This window comes from Mirounga leonina, unplaced genomic scaffold (assembly GCF_011800145.1).
Source record: "Mirounga leonina isolate KUSES-001 unplaced genomic scaffold, KU_Mleo_1.0 Mir_168, whole genome shotgun sequence".
Classification (NCBI taxonomy): Eukaryota; Metazoa; Chordata; class Mammalia; order Carnivora; family Phocidae; genus Mirounga; species Mirounga leonina.
This window is the reverse complement of record NW_023270426.1, coordinates 22,286,658-22,303,023: the sequence shown is the minus strand read 5'-3', so window position 1 is coordinate 22,303,023 and position 16,366 is coordinate 22,286,658. Positions and strand designations below refer to the sequence as shown.

At 36.8% G+C, this 16,366-nt stretch overlaps 1 protein-coding gene across 3 annotated transcripts in view; it reads left to right on the top strand.

Moving 5' to 3' along the window:
- NME5 (NME/NM23 family member 5) overlaps positions 1–16,366 on the top strand; it is a 30,273-nt gene that overhangs the window by 12,768 nt on the left and 1,139 nt on the right. For 2 of the 3 annotated variants that reach the window (XM_035014223.1, XM_035014221.1), the window contains 3 exons: positions 4,388–4,593; positions 5,275–5,375; positions 12,732–12,850. In XM_035014223.1, the coding sequence (XP_034870114.1) occupies positions 4,388–4,593; positions 5,275–5,375; positions 12,732–12,850 (426 nt within the window). Of the gene's footprint in view, positions 1–4,387; positions 4,594–5,274; positions 5,376–12,731; positions 12,851–13,659; positions 13,804–16,366 lie in introns of those variants that run through there. The other variant, XM_035014222.1, reaches the window with a different exon arrangement.

The window sequence follows — 16,366 nt, the reverse complement described above, 5'->3', positions numbered from 1 at the left end:
GATGGCAGAACTGTATATAGCAATCTTTTGTGATAGAGAAAAGGTAACATATATTCATGTTTGCCAGTATTTGCAAAATCAAACACTAGGAGATTAAAAAATGGTTGCCTATTTGAGAGCGACGAAGACCAGGGTGGATTAGGACAGGGATGGGAATGCAATTTTTCAGTATATACTCTTTTATAGTGTTTTGAATTTCTTATCCCTGTAAGTATATTACCCATTAAATTTGGGGAAAAAACAATTAAATGAAGTATACAAATAAGATAAATGTATCCTATTTAAGGATACATCTTAATTTTAAATAATGAATAATAGGATTATACTAAATCAGGTGGTTTTGTAACTTCTGAAATTTCTTTTTCTTGACTATATGAATTTCAGTATGAGAACAGATGCAAGCACCTATTTTGCAGCAGCTGGTCCTTGACTGGTGAGAATGTTTAAATACTAGTATTTAACACTTTCCTTAGTCAGCAGTAAATTTCATACCAAAGAAAGCTTTGGTATATTGTATGCTTCTCTTTTGTTTTAATTGTGATAAAATATACACAACATAAAATTCACCATTTTTTTTTTTAAGATTTTATTTATTTATTTGAGACAGAGAGAATGAGAGAGAGAGAGCACATGAGAGGGGGGAGGGTCAGAGGGAGAAGCAGGCTCCCCGCTGAGCAGGGAGCCCGATGCGGGACTCGATCCAGGGACTCCAGGATCACAACCTGAGCTGAAGGCAGTCGCTTAACCAACTGAGCCACCCAGGCGCCCCAATTCACCATTTTTAAGTGTACAGTTTAGCGGTATTAAGTACATTTCCTTTATTGTGCAGCCATCACCACCATCCAACTCTAGAACTTTTTTGTCATCTGGAACTGAAACTCTGTACTTATTACTCACTCACTCTGTTTACCCCTCTTCCCAGCCTCTGGTAACCACTATTCTGCTTTTTCTGTCTCTCTGACTTTGACTATTCCAGATATCTCATGTAAGTAGAATTGTACAATATTTATTCTTTGTATTGTATAGTTTTAAAATAGCCTTTATTGTAGTTGGATGTCTGTGGAACTTAAGGCTTTCTTTTTTTTTTTTTAAAGATCTTATTTATTTGACAGACAGACACAGCGAGAGAGGGGACACAAGTAGGGGGAGTGGGAGAGGGAGAAGCAGGCTTCCTGTGGAGCAGGGAGCCCGATGTGGGGCTCGATCCCAGGACCCTGGGACCATGGCCTGAGCCGAAGGCAGACGCTTAATGACTGAGCCACCCTGGCGCCCCTGAACTTAATTAAGGCTTTCTTGTTGCCATCTAGGGAAAACCTTCTGAAAAATGATGCATTCTTTCAATAGGTGGCAGTCTTTCCTTTGTTACAAACTAATGGTTCCTTTTCTGATATTATTTAATACTACTTCTCTTTGTGAAAATATTCACATGAATCCCAAAAAATTTTACCTGATCTAATTTTTTTAAAGATTTTATTTTTAGGAACGCCTGGGTGGCCCAGTCGGTTGTCTGCCTTCGGTTCAGGTCATGATCCCAGGGTCCTGGAATCGAGTCCCACATCGGGCTCCTTGTTCAGCGGGGAGCCTACTTCTCCCTCTGCCTGCCGCTCCCCCTGCTTGTGCTCAATCTCTCTCTCTCTCTGACAAATAAATAAAAATCTTTAAAAAAAGATTTTATTTTTAATCAATTTTCACACCCCGCGTGGGGCTCAAACTCACAACCCCAAGACCAAGATTCGCATCTTCCACTGACCTAACCAGCCACGTGCCCCAACCTAATTTTAAAGTAACCAATGGAATTACTGATTCATTATCAATTTTTTTAAAGATTTTATTTATTTATTTGAGAGAGAGGGAGACAGACGGAATGAGGGGGGGAGGGCCAGACTCCCTGCTGAGAGCAAACCTCTGGAGCCAGATGGGGGCTTCTGAGATCATGACCAGAGCCGAAGTCAAACACTTAACCAACTGACCCACCCAGGTGCCTCTCATCAATTTTAGTTTAAGAGGAGCTCTTAATGTTTATAATTATGCTGCATTAGGCAGCACACCTGCAGAAGGTGGTGTCCCTTGCTTGTTAAGGGGCATGTGATAAGGGCTTACATTATAACAGATGAAATGCAGCAACAAAAAAACCCATACCAGTATGCCCAAGAATCACAAATACTGACACATCTTATTTTTAAGTAATAGAATCAAGGATTATACTAAATCAGGTGGTTTTGTAACTTCTCAAATTTCTTTTTCTTGACTATATGAATTTCAGTATGTGAACAGATGCAAGCACCTATTTTGTAGTAGCTGGTCCTTGACTGGTGAGAATGTTATATTTGTCAGCAGAGCCTGTTTACAGCAGTGCTGACCCACCTAGGTAAGCATCTTCCCATTTCTTGCTTTGGGCAGTTTTGATTTCTCACTACAAACCGAGCAATTTTGCCAAGTGTCCGAAACCTGAGGACACATGATTGTTTTGGAAGGAGCCTTAAGAGGTCACTTGGTAAATTTCATGCTGTACTGTCAGGAAAATCTAACCCACTTTAGAAAGATAGCTTTCTGCCTTAATCATGGAGATTTTTAGCCTTGACCTTCCAACTTATCTCCATTCTCATTATCCTTATTCTAGCCAGAAGTTTTTCTTGGTGACTAATTTGAATCTCTGTTATTTCTTGAGTCTTTTCCTTCATGATCCACCTTTAGTGGAACTAACAAACAGTAGTAATAGATGATTTTTTAGAAGTGTTCAAATAGGGGCGCCTGGGTGGCTCAGTCGTTAAGCATCTGCCTTCGGCTCAGGTCATGATCCGAGTCCTGGGATCGAGCCCCGCATCGAGCCCCGCATCGAGCCCCGCATCGAGCCCCCTGCTCAGCGGGAAGTCTGCTTCCGCCTCTCCCACTCCCTCTGCTTGTGTTCCCTCTCTCGCTGTGTCTCTGTCAAATAAATAAATAAAATCTTTTTTTTAAAAAAGTGTTCAAATAGCTGCTTTTAGAGAAGGATGATCTCTAATCGGAAGAATGACTGATTTCACTTCTGTGATTTTTTACTGATTCATTCATATAATCTCATTTGTGAAGAAAATAATGTTTCTTTGCCCTCAATATTTTATGTTCTTTCAAACTGAGAAACTTAGTACCAAGTATTTTAAGATCATAGTGAACCTACATATTTATGGCAGAACCAGAATAAAGATTACACAACTTCTACATTCAACAGAAAAACTTGTTTACTGCATCGTTATACTGTATATTATTTCTAAGTACCACAATGAGACCAGCTCCCTAAAAAAATATAGGAAAATTTCACAATTAATAGGAAAATATCACAAATAGATAAAGATAAATTTGGAATATTCTGAAGTCCAATTTTGTTACTTTAATGTATACAAAGTATAAAAATGTTGATGATAGTAGTCTTTTTACTTAAAGAAGGAGATAAGCTCAGTTTGTCATTAACAAACCATATATTGAAGTAGGCTGCCAGATAAGAATAGTTTTTCTTAAGTAGGTTAAGTAACTGTTTTTAACTTAAGTATAATTAATATGCAATGTATATTAGCTTCAGGTGTACAACATACTGATTTTACAATTCTATACTTCAGTCAGTGCTTACCACAGTGTGGTCACCATCTGTCACCGTATGACGTTATGACAATATTATTAACTCTTTTCTCTATGCTGTAATTTTCATCTCTGTGACTTACTTATTTTGTAACTATAAGTTCCTACTAACATCCCCTCTGGCAACTACAGGTTTGTTCTCTGTATTTAAGAGTCTGTTTTTTGTTTGTTCATTCTCTTGTTAGATTCCACATATAAATGAAATGGTAATTGTCTTTCTCTGTCTGACTTATTTCATTTAGCATAATACCCTCTGGGTCCGTCCATAGTGTCACAAATGGCAAGATCTCATTCCTTTCTATGCTATGTCTGGGTAATAGTCCATTGTATTTATATACCACATCTTTATCCACTTATTTGTAGATTGATCTTTGTGTTGTTTCCATGTTTCAGCTATTGTTAATAATGATGCAATAAATGTAGGGGTTCATGTATTTTTTTGAATTAGTGGTTTTGTTTTCTTTGGGTAAATATCTAGTAGTGGAATTACTGGATCATATAGTATTTCTATTTTTAACTTTTTGATGAACCTCCATACTGGTTTCCACAGTGGCTGCATGGGTTTACCTTCACATCAACAGCGCACGAGAGTTGGTTAAATAACTTGGAGAAGTTTATTTATAGCCTACATTTAATTTTATCTCTCCCTTTCTTCATAATATAAAAATCTTACATTTATAATCAGATTTGTATGAATTTCAAGTTATTAATGACTTAATGAGTTATTATTGAACTGTCATTTTAAATACTTTTGTTGACTTTGTTTCTCTTATAGAGAAGAAAACTCCATCTCAGCCCTGAGCACTGTAGTAACTTTTATGTGGAACAGTATGGGAAAATGTTTTTCCCCAATTTAACAGCTTACATGAGTTCCGGACCACTTGTTGCCATGATATTAGCTAGACATAAAGCCATCTCTTACTGGAAAGAACTTTTGGGACCAAGTAATACCTTAGTAGCTAAAGAGACTCACCCAGACAGGTAACTTTCCTAGGGGGAAAAATGGAATCCAAGTATAAGAATGAAACAAAACAAAACCAAACCCAAAACTGATTTCATTGTAATAGGAGTTTCTTTTCATTTGAAAGTTTTTCTAAGTCAACTTTTTGTTTTTTGGTTGGGATGGGGGTGGGGTCAGTTTTACATTTTAGCTATTAAAATGTCCATCTTAATACCATATACCCCAAAAGGCCTCAGGGAATTTCTGATTTAGCCTAATTCTTCTGATTAGCCTAATTGTTTTCTCATCCTTGAATGAAACTGCCCCCGAAGTAGGATTTTTCATAGGAAAATTGTCATGGCTTTTAAAAATAATATTGGTAATAGAAGGCCAGAAAAACAGATTTTTAGCATTATCATTAAAGTTTGGAAACACGAGGACATTGAATTCTTGCATTTTTTAATATACGTTGCCTTTTCACTTCTCACAAAACAACACCTCCTCTTCACCCAGAGAACTCCTGTTTCCCAGTGTATCCCTCCTGCAGATTTAAATATATTTGACCCTCATCTAGGTAGATTTAAGCTTAAATTCAAAATAGATTAAAACTTCCATATGTGAGAAGTGGCAATGCTTCTGTAAAATTCCTAAGTAGAACGCATATGTAAAGAGTAAGGAAAGGCTATCACATTGGATGGTCATCATCTCTAACTTACTTTTAGTTTAAGGGCAATTTATGGCACAGATGACCTGAGGAATGCACTTCATGGGAGCAATGATTTTGCTGCAGCAGAAAGAGAAATTCGATTCATGTTTCCTGAAGGTGAGTTACCAATGAGTAATTTAGTCAAGTGCATCTCCCTATTGTTTGCTTTCTCTTTTATTTGGGTGATGTACCTGGGAACGAAGATAACAGGGTTTTTCTCCAATATATTTTGTCATATTTTGAAGTTACAGTTACTTACAAACTTGAGGCCAAGAATGGAAAATTCAGTATTTCCCTCAGAAACTAAATTGTGTCCTATAGGGAATCTTTTGAGAAGAGTTTACATTTTTCTTTCTTTTCTCTTAGACTGGCCATACTTAGGGTTTCTCTTCTTCTTTGTTGCAATTCCTTAAGTTCTCCGTAATGCATCAGTAAAGTTTGTTACACATGAAAAAAAGAATCTCCCTTGGAAATTATGATAGATTTCCCATTTTCTCTAACTCTTTACTGTTTGTCTAATGAATGTTTATGCAGTTGTGAAATTAGTAAGTCTCAGGCCCGTTTTTTGTTTCCATCCTGTTATGGAAGTTGTAAACCTTCTAGAAGTGGGCATAGTAAGGAATAACACTGAGGTTTTTAGTTTGTTTTCTTTCTTTTTTTTTTTTAAAGATTATATTTATTTGACAGAGAGAGACACAGCGAGAGAGGGAACACAAGCAGGGGGAGAGGGAGAGGGAGAAGCAGGCTTCCCGCGGAGCAGGGAGCCCGATGCGGGGCTCAATCCAGGATTCAGAGATCACGACCTGAGCTGAAGGCAGACGCTTAATGACTGAGCCACCCAGGCACCCCTCATTTTTAAATTTTTAAGTAATCTCTGCACCTAACGTGGGGCTTGAACTCATGACCCTGAGATCAAGAGTTGCATGCTCCACTCCCTGAGCCAGCCAGATGCCCCACAAAACTATTTTATAGCTATTTGTACACAAAAGGATTTGCCTACTTACATATTTTATTCTTACTGATCTAATTTCTATCACATATCCCTTCCATTAGGGTATCTTTTTCTTTGGAATTGTTTATTGTGGAAATTTCAAACATAATCAAAAGTAGAATAATAAAAATAAACCCCTAATGAAACTATCACCCGACTTAAATAATTGTGATCTGTCTAATTATATCATCTATAACCTCTGCTTCTATTTCTAATGCTTCCACATTATTTTGAAGTACATTTCAAACATGAAGTCTTTTTAATGTGATAGTACTTAGATTTAGTCCTCTTAGTGAATTAGATTTTTTTTTAAAGATTTTATTTATTTATTTGACAGAGAGAGACACAGTGAGAGAGGGAACACAAGCAGGGGGAGTGGGAGAGGGAGAAGCAGGCCTCCCGCCGAGCAGGGAGCCCGATGTGGGGCCCGAACCAAGACCCTGGGATCATACCCGAGCTGAAGGCAGACACTTAACGACTGAGCCACCCAGGTGCCCCAGTGAATGAGATTTTCCTCTGATTCCAGACATCTCACCTCTCTCTGTTTTTTTCTCTTCTTATCAGTAAAATGCAAATATTATTAGTATTGCCTACCTAGTTAGGGATATTGTTAGGGTAGAATATATAAATGCATGTAAAATTCTTAGTGCTTGGTGCATATGTGCTCAAATATTAACTGCTATTATTGTTTGGTTTTCTCTAGTCCTTTTTTTAGAAGCTCTTCTTACTCATAGGGTTATATACCTAAACTGTTATTTTAGATTGCTTTTGATTTTACCACTAATTTGTCCTCTAGACATGAGTTTAAGAGATATAATTAGACATTTGAGAAGCAGCAGTTGTAGGATAAATATAAATGATTAATTACCTACCACACTACAGATCTTTTGCTGTGAGAATGTGAAGTTCTTTGGAGTAAATTCTCAGTTTGGGGTATGAGCTCTCTCTTGCTTAGCAGTCAGTCAAGAACTATTTGCAAATCCCTATATGATGATTCACTCAAGCAAGTCATAAAGATATTCAGACATGTTCCTAACCCTTGAAAAAATGTAGTGTCCTTACCCCTCCCTTTCAATAGAGATGGCTAATTCAAAGCTTTGCTATATTCCATTCCTTCAACAAATTTATTGAATTAACTACTATGTGCCGGAAATACAAAGATGAAAAACAATAGGTCCCTGCTCTCAAGCTGATCGTATTTTAAAAATGTATAAAAATAAGTATACAATGCAATGTATAAACTACAAATGTCATTAAAGTGCCATGAAAGTTCATCTGTGTAAGAAACATGAAAACCTTATTTTCACATTAATTCATCCAGCCCTAGTTGCTAGAGACAAATAATAAATGATCGGCAAAAATAGATGAGGTAGATGGGCAGCTGGGTGGCTCATTTGGTTAAGCATCCAACTCTTGATTTTGGCTCAGGTCATGATCTCAGGGTTGTGGGATTGGGCCCTATGTTGGGCTCTCAGCAGGGAATCTGCTTCAGGATTCTCTCTCTCCCTCTGACCCTCCCTCTGCTTGCTTGGGCATGCACTCTCTCTCTCAAATATCAAATCATTTTTTTTTCTTTTTTTAAGATTTTATTTATCTGAGAGAGAGAGAGACAGAGATAGCCATAGAGAGCATGAGCTGGGAGGAGAAGGAGAAGCAGGCTCCCCACTGAGCAGGGACCCTGACACGGGGCTTGATGCTAGGACCCTGGGATCATGACCTGAGCTGAAGCCAGATGCTTAACCAACTGAGCTACTCAGGCACCCCTCAAATAATCTTTTTTTTTTTTTTTTAAAGAAGAAGATGAGGTAGAAATAATCCAAAAATGAAGTTAAGGGAATAATTTCTTTCACAATAGCATCAAAAATAATAAAATACTATTTCACTCATAGGTGGGATTTATGAAACAAAATAAAGAAAAAAGAGACAAAAACCAGATTCTTAAAAATAGAGAACAAACTGATGTTTACCAGAGGGTGGCTGGATGGGGATGAGTGAAATAGGTGAAGGGGATTAAGGGTACACTTATTTTGATGAACACTGAGCAATGTATAGAATTGTTGAATCACGGGGTGCCTGGGTGGCTCAGTCGCTTAAGCATCTGCCTTCGGCTCAGGTCATGATGATCCCAGGGTCCTGGGATCAAGCCCCACATCGGGCTCTCCACTCTGCGGGGAACCTGCGTCTCCCTCTGCCTACCACTCCCCCTGCTTGTGTGTGCTTACTCTCTCTCTCTGGTCAAATAAATAAATAAAATCTTAAAAAAAAAAAAAAAGAATTATTGAATCACTATGGTGTATACCTAAAACTAATATAACACACTGTATGTTACTTATACTAGAATTACATAGGTAAATAATAAAATACTTAGGAATAAATTTAACAAAAGAAGTACAATTCTTATATAATGAAAGGCATAAAACATTATTGAGAGAAGTGAAAGACTATCTAAAATAGATAGACGTCCCATGTTGATGGATTAGAAGAGTCAATATTGTCAGGATGGCAGTTCTTTCCAAATTGATCAATTAATTTAATGCACTTCCTATCAAAATCCATACATTCTTTTATGTAGAAATTGGCAAGCTGATTCTAAAATTTATCTGGAATTGCAAAAGATCTAGGCAAGCTAAAACAATTTTTAAAAAGAAGAAATAAGTTGAACTTCCACTAATCTTATTTCAAAACTTACTATGAGGGCGCCTGGGTGGCTCAGTTGGTTAAGCGACTGCCTTCGGCTCAGGTCAGGATCCTGGAGTCCCGGGATCGAGTCCCGCATCGGGCTCCCTGCTCAGCGGGGGGGTCTGCTTCTCCCTCTGACCCTCCCCCCTCTCATGTGCTCTCTCTCTCATTCTCTGTCAAATAAATAAATAAAATCTTAAAAAAAAAAAAAACTTACTATGAGAGCTCAATAATTAAGACAGTATTATTCTAGACATATAGATCAATGAAAGAGAATTGAGAATCTAGGAATAAATCCTTACATTTTGGTCAGTTGACTTTAAACAAAAGTGCCTAGACAGTTTGATGGGGAAAAGGTGATCTTTTCAACAAATGGTGCTAGGACAACTGAATACCCACATGCAAAAAAAGAGAAAGAACTCAGATCTTGTTTCATACCCCATACAAAATGTAACAACAAAGGATCATAGACCTAAACATAAGAGCTAAAAGTATCTAGAAGAAAACATGAGAAATCTTCATAACCTTGAGTTGGACAAAGGGTTTTTGCAAATGATAGCAAAAGCATGATCCATAAAAGAAAATATTGATAGGGGCGCCTGGGTGGCTCGGTCGTTAAGGGTCTGCTTTCGGCTCAGGTCATGATCTCAGGGTCCTGGGATCGAGTCCCACATCAGGCTCCCTGCTCTGCGGGAAGCCTGCTTCTCCCTCTCCCCCTCCCCCTGCTTGTGTTCCCTCTCTCGCTGTGTCTCTATCAAATAAATAAATAAAATCTTAAAAAAAAAAAAAAGAAAATATTGATAAATCAAAATTAAAAGTTTGTATGTTTTATGTTTCAAAAGCCATCATTAAAAGTATTGAAAAGATTAACCACAGACTGGTAGGAAATATTTGAAAATCATATGAAATAAAGGACTTTTATCTAGGCTTTATGAAGAACTCTTATACTTAATTCAGTAAAAAGAAGGCAAACAAAAACCAGGCAAAATTTTTGAATAAGCATTTCACAAAAGATACATGAATGGCTAATAAGCACATGAAAAGGTGTTAAAACATAATCACTGGGGAAATGCAAATTAAAATCACAATGAGTTAAAATAAAACAAAACAAAAAAAACACAATGAGATACCACCGCACACCCACTACAATGGATAATAATGGCAAGGATAAAGAGATACTGGGATCCTCATACATTATTGTAAAATGATAAAGCCACTTTAGAAAACAGTTTGGTGGTTTCTTAAAACGTTGAACGTATGCTTACCATGTAACTCTGTTGCAATTCCGCTCCTCTTAGAATATACCCATCTAAGAGAAATGAAAACATAAATCTACATAAAGACATATGTGAATGTTTATAGCAGTACTATTTAGTACAGCCAAAAACTAGAAACAATCCAACTATGTATTAATGGTTAAACAAAATGTTGTATAGCCGTATAATAGAATACTATTCAGCAATTCAAAGGAACAAACTACTGATACATGCTACGCATTGGATGAAACTCAAAACAATGCTGAAAGAATCCAGGCACAAAACACAACATACATGACCTGTTTATATGAAATATCCAGGAAAGGCAAAATTTTTTTATTGTGTTATGTTAATCACCATACATTACATCATTAGTTTTTGATGTAGAGTTCCATGATTCATTGTTTGCGTATAACACCCAGTGCTCCATGCAGTACGTGCCCTCTTTAATACCCACCACCAGGCTAACCCATCCCTCCACCTCCCTCCCCTCTAGAACCCTCAGTTTGTTTCTCAGAGTCCATAGTCTCTCATGGTTTGAGGAAAGGCAAATTTTTAAATAGAAGCTCAGTGCTTGCCAAAGGCTAGGAGTGGGAGTGGTAGTGGGAAATTGCAAATAGGCACAAAGAACATTTTTGGGGTAGTGAAGTGTTCTAAAACTGGATTGTGGTACTGATTGCACAACTATAAGTTTACTAAAAATTTATTGTATACTTTAGTGAGTGAATTTTATTATATGTGAATATACCTCAATCAATTTTTTTAGTAAAATTACAAAAAATAGATGAGGTCCCTGCTCCCTTGGAGTTTACATCTAATGTTCAGAAGATAGCCATTAAACAATAATTACCCAAATAATTGTACAGTTATGACTGTGTAGTTACTGTGTGGTAAGTGCTATACAAAGCAATTATAGGGTATTATGAGACTCTATGATAAGAAAGGCCCAATTGAGGAAGTGACATGAGATCCAGGGAAGAACATTCTAGCAGATGGAACAGCATGTCTCTCTCAAGTCATGAGCAAGAAAGAACATGACACATAGTATAGACAAAGATCAGAGGAAGATAAATATGAGGTTGGAGAGTAAGTAGAGATTACATGGTATAGAGTTCTGTGGGCTGTGGTATGGAGTTCTATCTTGACTGTAAATGCAATGAGAAACCAATGAAGCTTTTTAAGGATGGGAATGGCAATAATCAATTTTCATTTTCATTTTTATTTTTTAAGGATTGTATTTGAGAGAGGGAGAGAGCACAAGCGAGGGGAGGGGCAGAGGGAGAGAGAAGCAGACTCCCTGCTGAGTGGGGAGCCCAACATGGGGCTCGATCCCAGGACCCTGGGATCATGACCTGGGCTAAAGGCAGACACTTAACTGACTGAGCCACCCAGGTGCCCCTCAATTTTCATTTTTAAATATTACAAAGGGCCTGGGTACAGGGTACAGTGAACATGATAAATGTGGTCCTAACCTTCATGGAACTGAAAGAGAAGAAGAGACTGATGACAAATATTTGTGTAACCAAAATAAAAATTATTACAGTGATCAGTACAAAAAAGAGTGCTATAATGAGACTAATAGGAAAGGAACCTTTTACTCAAGTCCTTTGACACATTTCTTAGCTTTTCTTGGCATCTTGGCAAAGGACTCTCATTGTTAGTTGTCTCATTGAGACTGAGCCCATACACTAGTCATACAGAAATCTGTCTTCCCACCTTCTTTTTCCTTGGGTCAGTGACAATTTAAATCTGAACACATGAGACCAGTAGCTTCACATTCTTATCTTTATCAAAAGTTGCCCATTGATTGAGGTCAACCTCAAAAGACTTACTAAGACTTATAAAATATATTCTTTCTCATATAAATAGATTCTTTGTTGTACTGCAAGTCTGGTTGACCTACATAGTGTTCAAACAAGACTAAAAACACTAAAATTTTCCTAGATCTTACATAATTTATTTAAAAACCTGAAAAATAATAATTAAAAAAACCCTGAAAAATAAGAGCAGGAATGTAATATATACTATACACACAGAAATAGGTTTTATGTGTATATTCAATAGTTTATAAGAGAGCAAGAACTACTTGTTATTCACTGTTGTATCTATACCACTTTGTAAAATGCCTGCTATTTTGTTGGCAGGAATTAATTGTTGAAATGAATTAATCTCCTAAATTTTACATGTTCTTCATATTTTTCATTTTCATGACATTGTCCATGGTAGTATTTACTGTAAAAAATATGGAAATGGAAATGCAGACAAGGATATAGTAGAAAACATCATCAGAATCTTATACATGATCAATCTTAGTGTTTTGATACATTTTTTTTGCCAGTCTTACGTGGTCTTATTATTTCTCTGTGTGTGCTTGTGTGTTTTTGAACAAACTATGCTACGTATCTAGTTCTGTTTCCTTTTTGTAAAAAACAAAACAAAACAAAAAACCTTTTTAAGTATTATCCACTAAAATTTCTTTCTTTGTAATGATTATATAATATTTCATCATTTGTGGTAGTTTTAATTGGAATACATTTGTCTTTGCAGTGATTATTGAACCCATTCCAGTTGGACAAGCTGCTAAGGATTATTTAAATTTATATGTAACACCAACTCTGCTTGAAGGACTCACAGCACTTTGTAAGGAGAAACCAGCAGATCCTTTTGTAAGAAATCTTTTTATTCACGCTAAAGAAATTGTCTATAGTTTTCATATTTAAAACATTGTATTTTTTGAAACTGAAAGTATTAAGAGCATTTTAAAAACTATTTCATATACATTTTAGATACTTAAGTATAACTTTTGATTACTTATTCTCTTACTGTATTTTAACTGTTTTTTTTTTTAAGATTTTTTTTATTTATCTGAGAGAGAACACATGAGCTGAGAAAGGGGCAGAGGGAGAGAGAGAATCCTCAAGCAGACTCCCTGCTGAGTGCGGAGTCAGACACAGGGCTCTATCCCAGGACCCTGAGATCATGATCTGAGCTGAAAGCAGACACTTAACCAACTGAGCCACCCAGGCACCCTGCTGTATTTTAACTCTTAAAGAACACTGTTCCTACAAAACAAAAACAAAAAAACCCCATTGTTTCTAAATACATTTTCAGGGCGCCTGGGTGGCTCCCTGAGTTGGTTATGTGACTGCCTTCGGCTCAGGTCATGATCCTGGAGTCCCAGGATCGAGTCCTGCATTAGGCTCCCTGCTCAGCAGAGAGTCTGCTTCTCCCTCTGATCCTCCCCCCCACCATGCTCGCTCTCTCTCATTCTCTCTCTCTCAAATAAATAAATAAAATCTTAAAAAAAAAAATACATTTTCAGTTGCTGTGACCTTCAAATACAGATCATTGTTTAGGGGTATAATTTATATAATCAAATGATAAAATTAGATACATATTTGAATTTTGTTCGATATTTTTATTTTTAATGATATCTAATTTTTTTCATAGAAAACATATTTATTCACATCCCTAGATACTTCAGCATTGCTCAGTCAGGTGGAAGAATAGTTGGGTAGGCGGAACTAGGATGGTGTCCTGGGCCAAATGTCTTCCTTGCTCCTTCCTTACAGGTACTCCCACTCATTTGAAGATTCAGAGATAATCAAGGAAGTTATTTCATTTATTTATTTATTTTTTAAGTAAGCTTTATGCCCAACATGGGGCTTGAACTCATAACCCCCGAGATCAAGAGTGGCATGTTCTTCCCACTGAGCCAGCCAGTCACCTCAGGGAAGGTTAATACCAGCCCTGACAAAATAGTATCTCCAGGCTCTGTTACCATTTTGAAAGGGAATCCCCTTTGGAAGACAAAAGATTTAATCTCTCCTACTAACTTTGTCACTTTCACTAAAAACAAAAGATAAGCAGGTTATTTCTTTTTTTTCTTTTTATTTATTTTAAGTAATTTCTACACCCAATGTGGGTCTCGAACTCATGACCCCTGAGATTAAGAGTCACACACTCTACTGACTGAGTCAGCTAGGTGCCCCTAGGCAGGTTATTTCTTTAATAACTCCTTTTCATTGTGACAATAACATATGTTTACTTAGTAAGAAACCTCATACTACTGAAAAGTTAAAGAAGGGCGCCTGGGTGGCTCAGATGGTTAAGCATTGCCTTCGGCTCAGGTCATGATCCCAGGGTCCTGGGATCAAGTCCTGCATCAGGCTCCCTGCTCCTTGGGAGCCTGCTTCTCCCTCTGCTTCTCTCTCTCTTTCTCTCTCTCTGTCTCTCATGAATAAATAAATAAAAAATCTTAAAAAAAAAAAAAAGTTAAAGAAAAGAAAAAGATACCCCTGGTTCCATTTCCTAAACATGGTCTTTGAAATCATCTTGCCTAGATTCAACTCTGACTCCAGACATCTAAGCTCTGAGTTTTTCTCTTCTCATCAGTAAAATGCAAATAGATTAGTACCTGCCTACATAATAGGGATATTGTTAGGATTAAATGTAAAAATGTATGTGAGGGCACCTGGGTGGCTTAGTTGGTTAGGCATCTGACTCTTGATAATCAGTTCAGCTCTTCATCTCAGGGTTGTGAGTTCAAGCCCCTCACTGGGCTCCACACTGGGTGTGGAGTCTACTTAAAAAAAAAAAAACACCAAGAAGTATGAATGCATGTAAACTTCTTAGAGTGCCTGGTGCATACGTGCTCAAATATTAACTGCTCTTATTGTTTTGTTTTTTCCAGTCCTGTTTTTTCTTTGCTCAGGTTTTATTTTTTTAATTTCTATTACTATATTTAAACATATATCCCATAAATATCACTATATTTAGTTTTTTTAAAGATTTTATTTATTTGTCAGAGCGAGAGAGCGCATAAACAGGGGGAGCAGCAGGCAAAGAGAGAAGCAGGCTCCTGCTGAGCAAGGAGCCCAGTGCAAGACTCAATCCCAGGACCTTGGGATCATGACCTGAGCCGAAGGCAGATGCTTAACCGGCTAAGCCACCCAGGCATCCCAAATATCACTATATTTAAATATATATTTTATAGAGATTATTTTAATAGTTAAGTGATTTCTTTTATTACCCTTACCATACTTCTTCTGCTATTTGAGTTGTTTGCTATTATGAATAGTGTAACAGTAAACATCTTTGAGTATAAGGCTTTTCACACATTGAGATTACATCATTTGGAGAGAGATCAAAAAGTAGCGGGGTGCCTGACTGGCTCAGTACTAGAGCACATGACTCTTGATCTCAGGGTTGTGAGTTGAAGCCCCATGTTGGGCATGGAGCCTACTTAATAAAATGAAAAATAAAAAAAATTTAAAAGGTAGAATTATAATTCAAAACATATGAAAAGCTAAAAAAATTTTGCCCTTAACTTTCTTTTCTAATTAATTTTTTGAGTAATATTTAGAACAGTTTTTTTAATAAGCAATATTTAAATATGGTATAAATTCAAAAATTACAAAAGGGTATATCATGAAAAGTAACTCTCATTCTCATTTCTGTTCCTTGGTCATTCAGTTATACTTCCTGGAGTCATTCACTCTTAGCAGCCTCTATATATCCTTTCAGCAGAGAAAATCTATACATATATAAGCATATACATTTTTACTTAAAAACATGTACATTTACAAATGCTAGCTACTAAAAAGGCCATTTGATACTTTTTACCTTTTATTAAATAACACCACAGACAAAATTGCCCTGTTTTAAAAGAACAGCTCATGGCATTCTCTTGAATTGATTTCTACAGTTTATTAATTAGTCACATATAGATGGTAGTTTAGGTTGTTTCTATTCTTTTGTTACTGTGAACTGCCAACAGTCAATATCTTCATTCATATGTCTGTGTACCATATATCTATAGAATAAATTCCTACAAATGGAAATACTGAGCCAAAAATAATGTTATTTTTTTAAAAGAATTTGTTTTGATGTGTTTGATATGTGCATTTTTAATCTGGGTAAGTATTGCCAAATTTTGTAGTGGTTGTACCATTTTATACTCTGCTTAAAAGTGGATGAGAGGGGGCTCCTGGATGGCTCAGTCAGTGGAACATGTGACTCTTGAGCTCCAGGTCATAACTTCAAGCCCCACACTGGGTGTAGAGTTTACTTAAAAAAAAAAAAAAAAAAAAGATGGGGCGCCTGGCTAGCTCAGTCAGAAGAACATGCGGCTCTTGATCTTGGGTCATGAGTGTGAGCCCCATGTTGTGTGTAGAGATTAT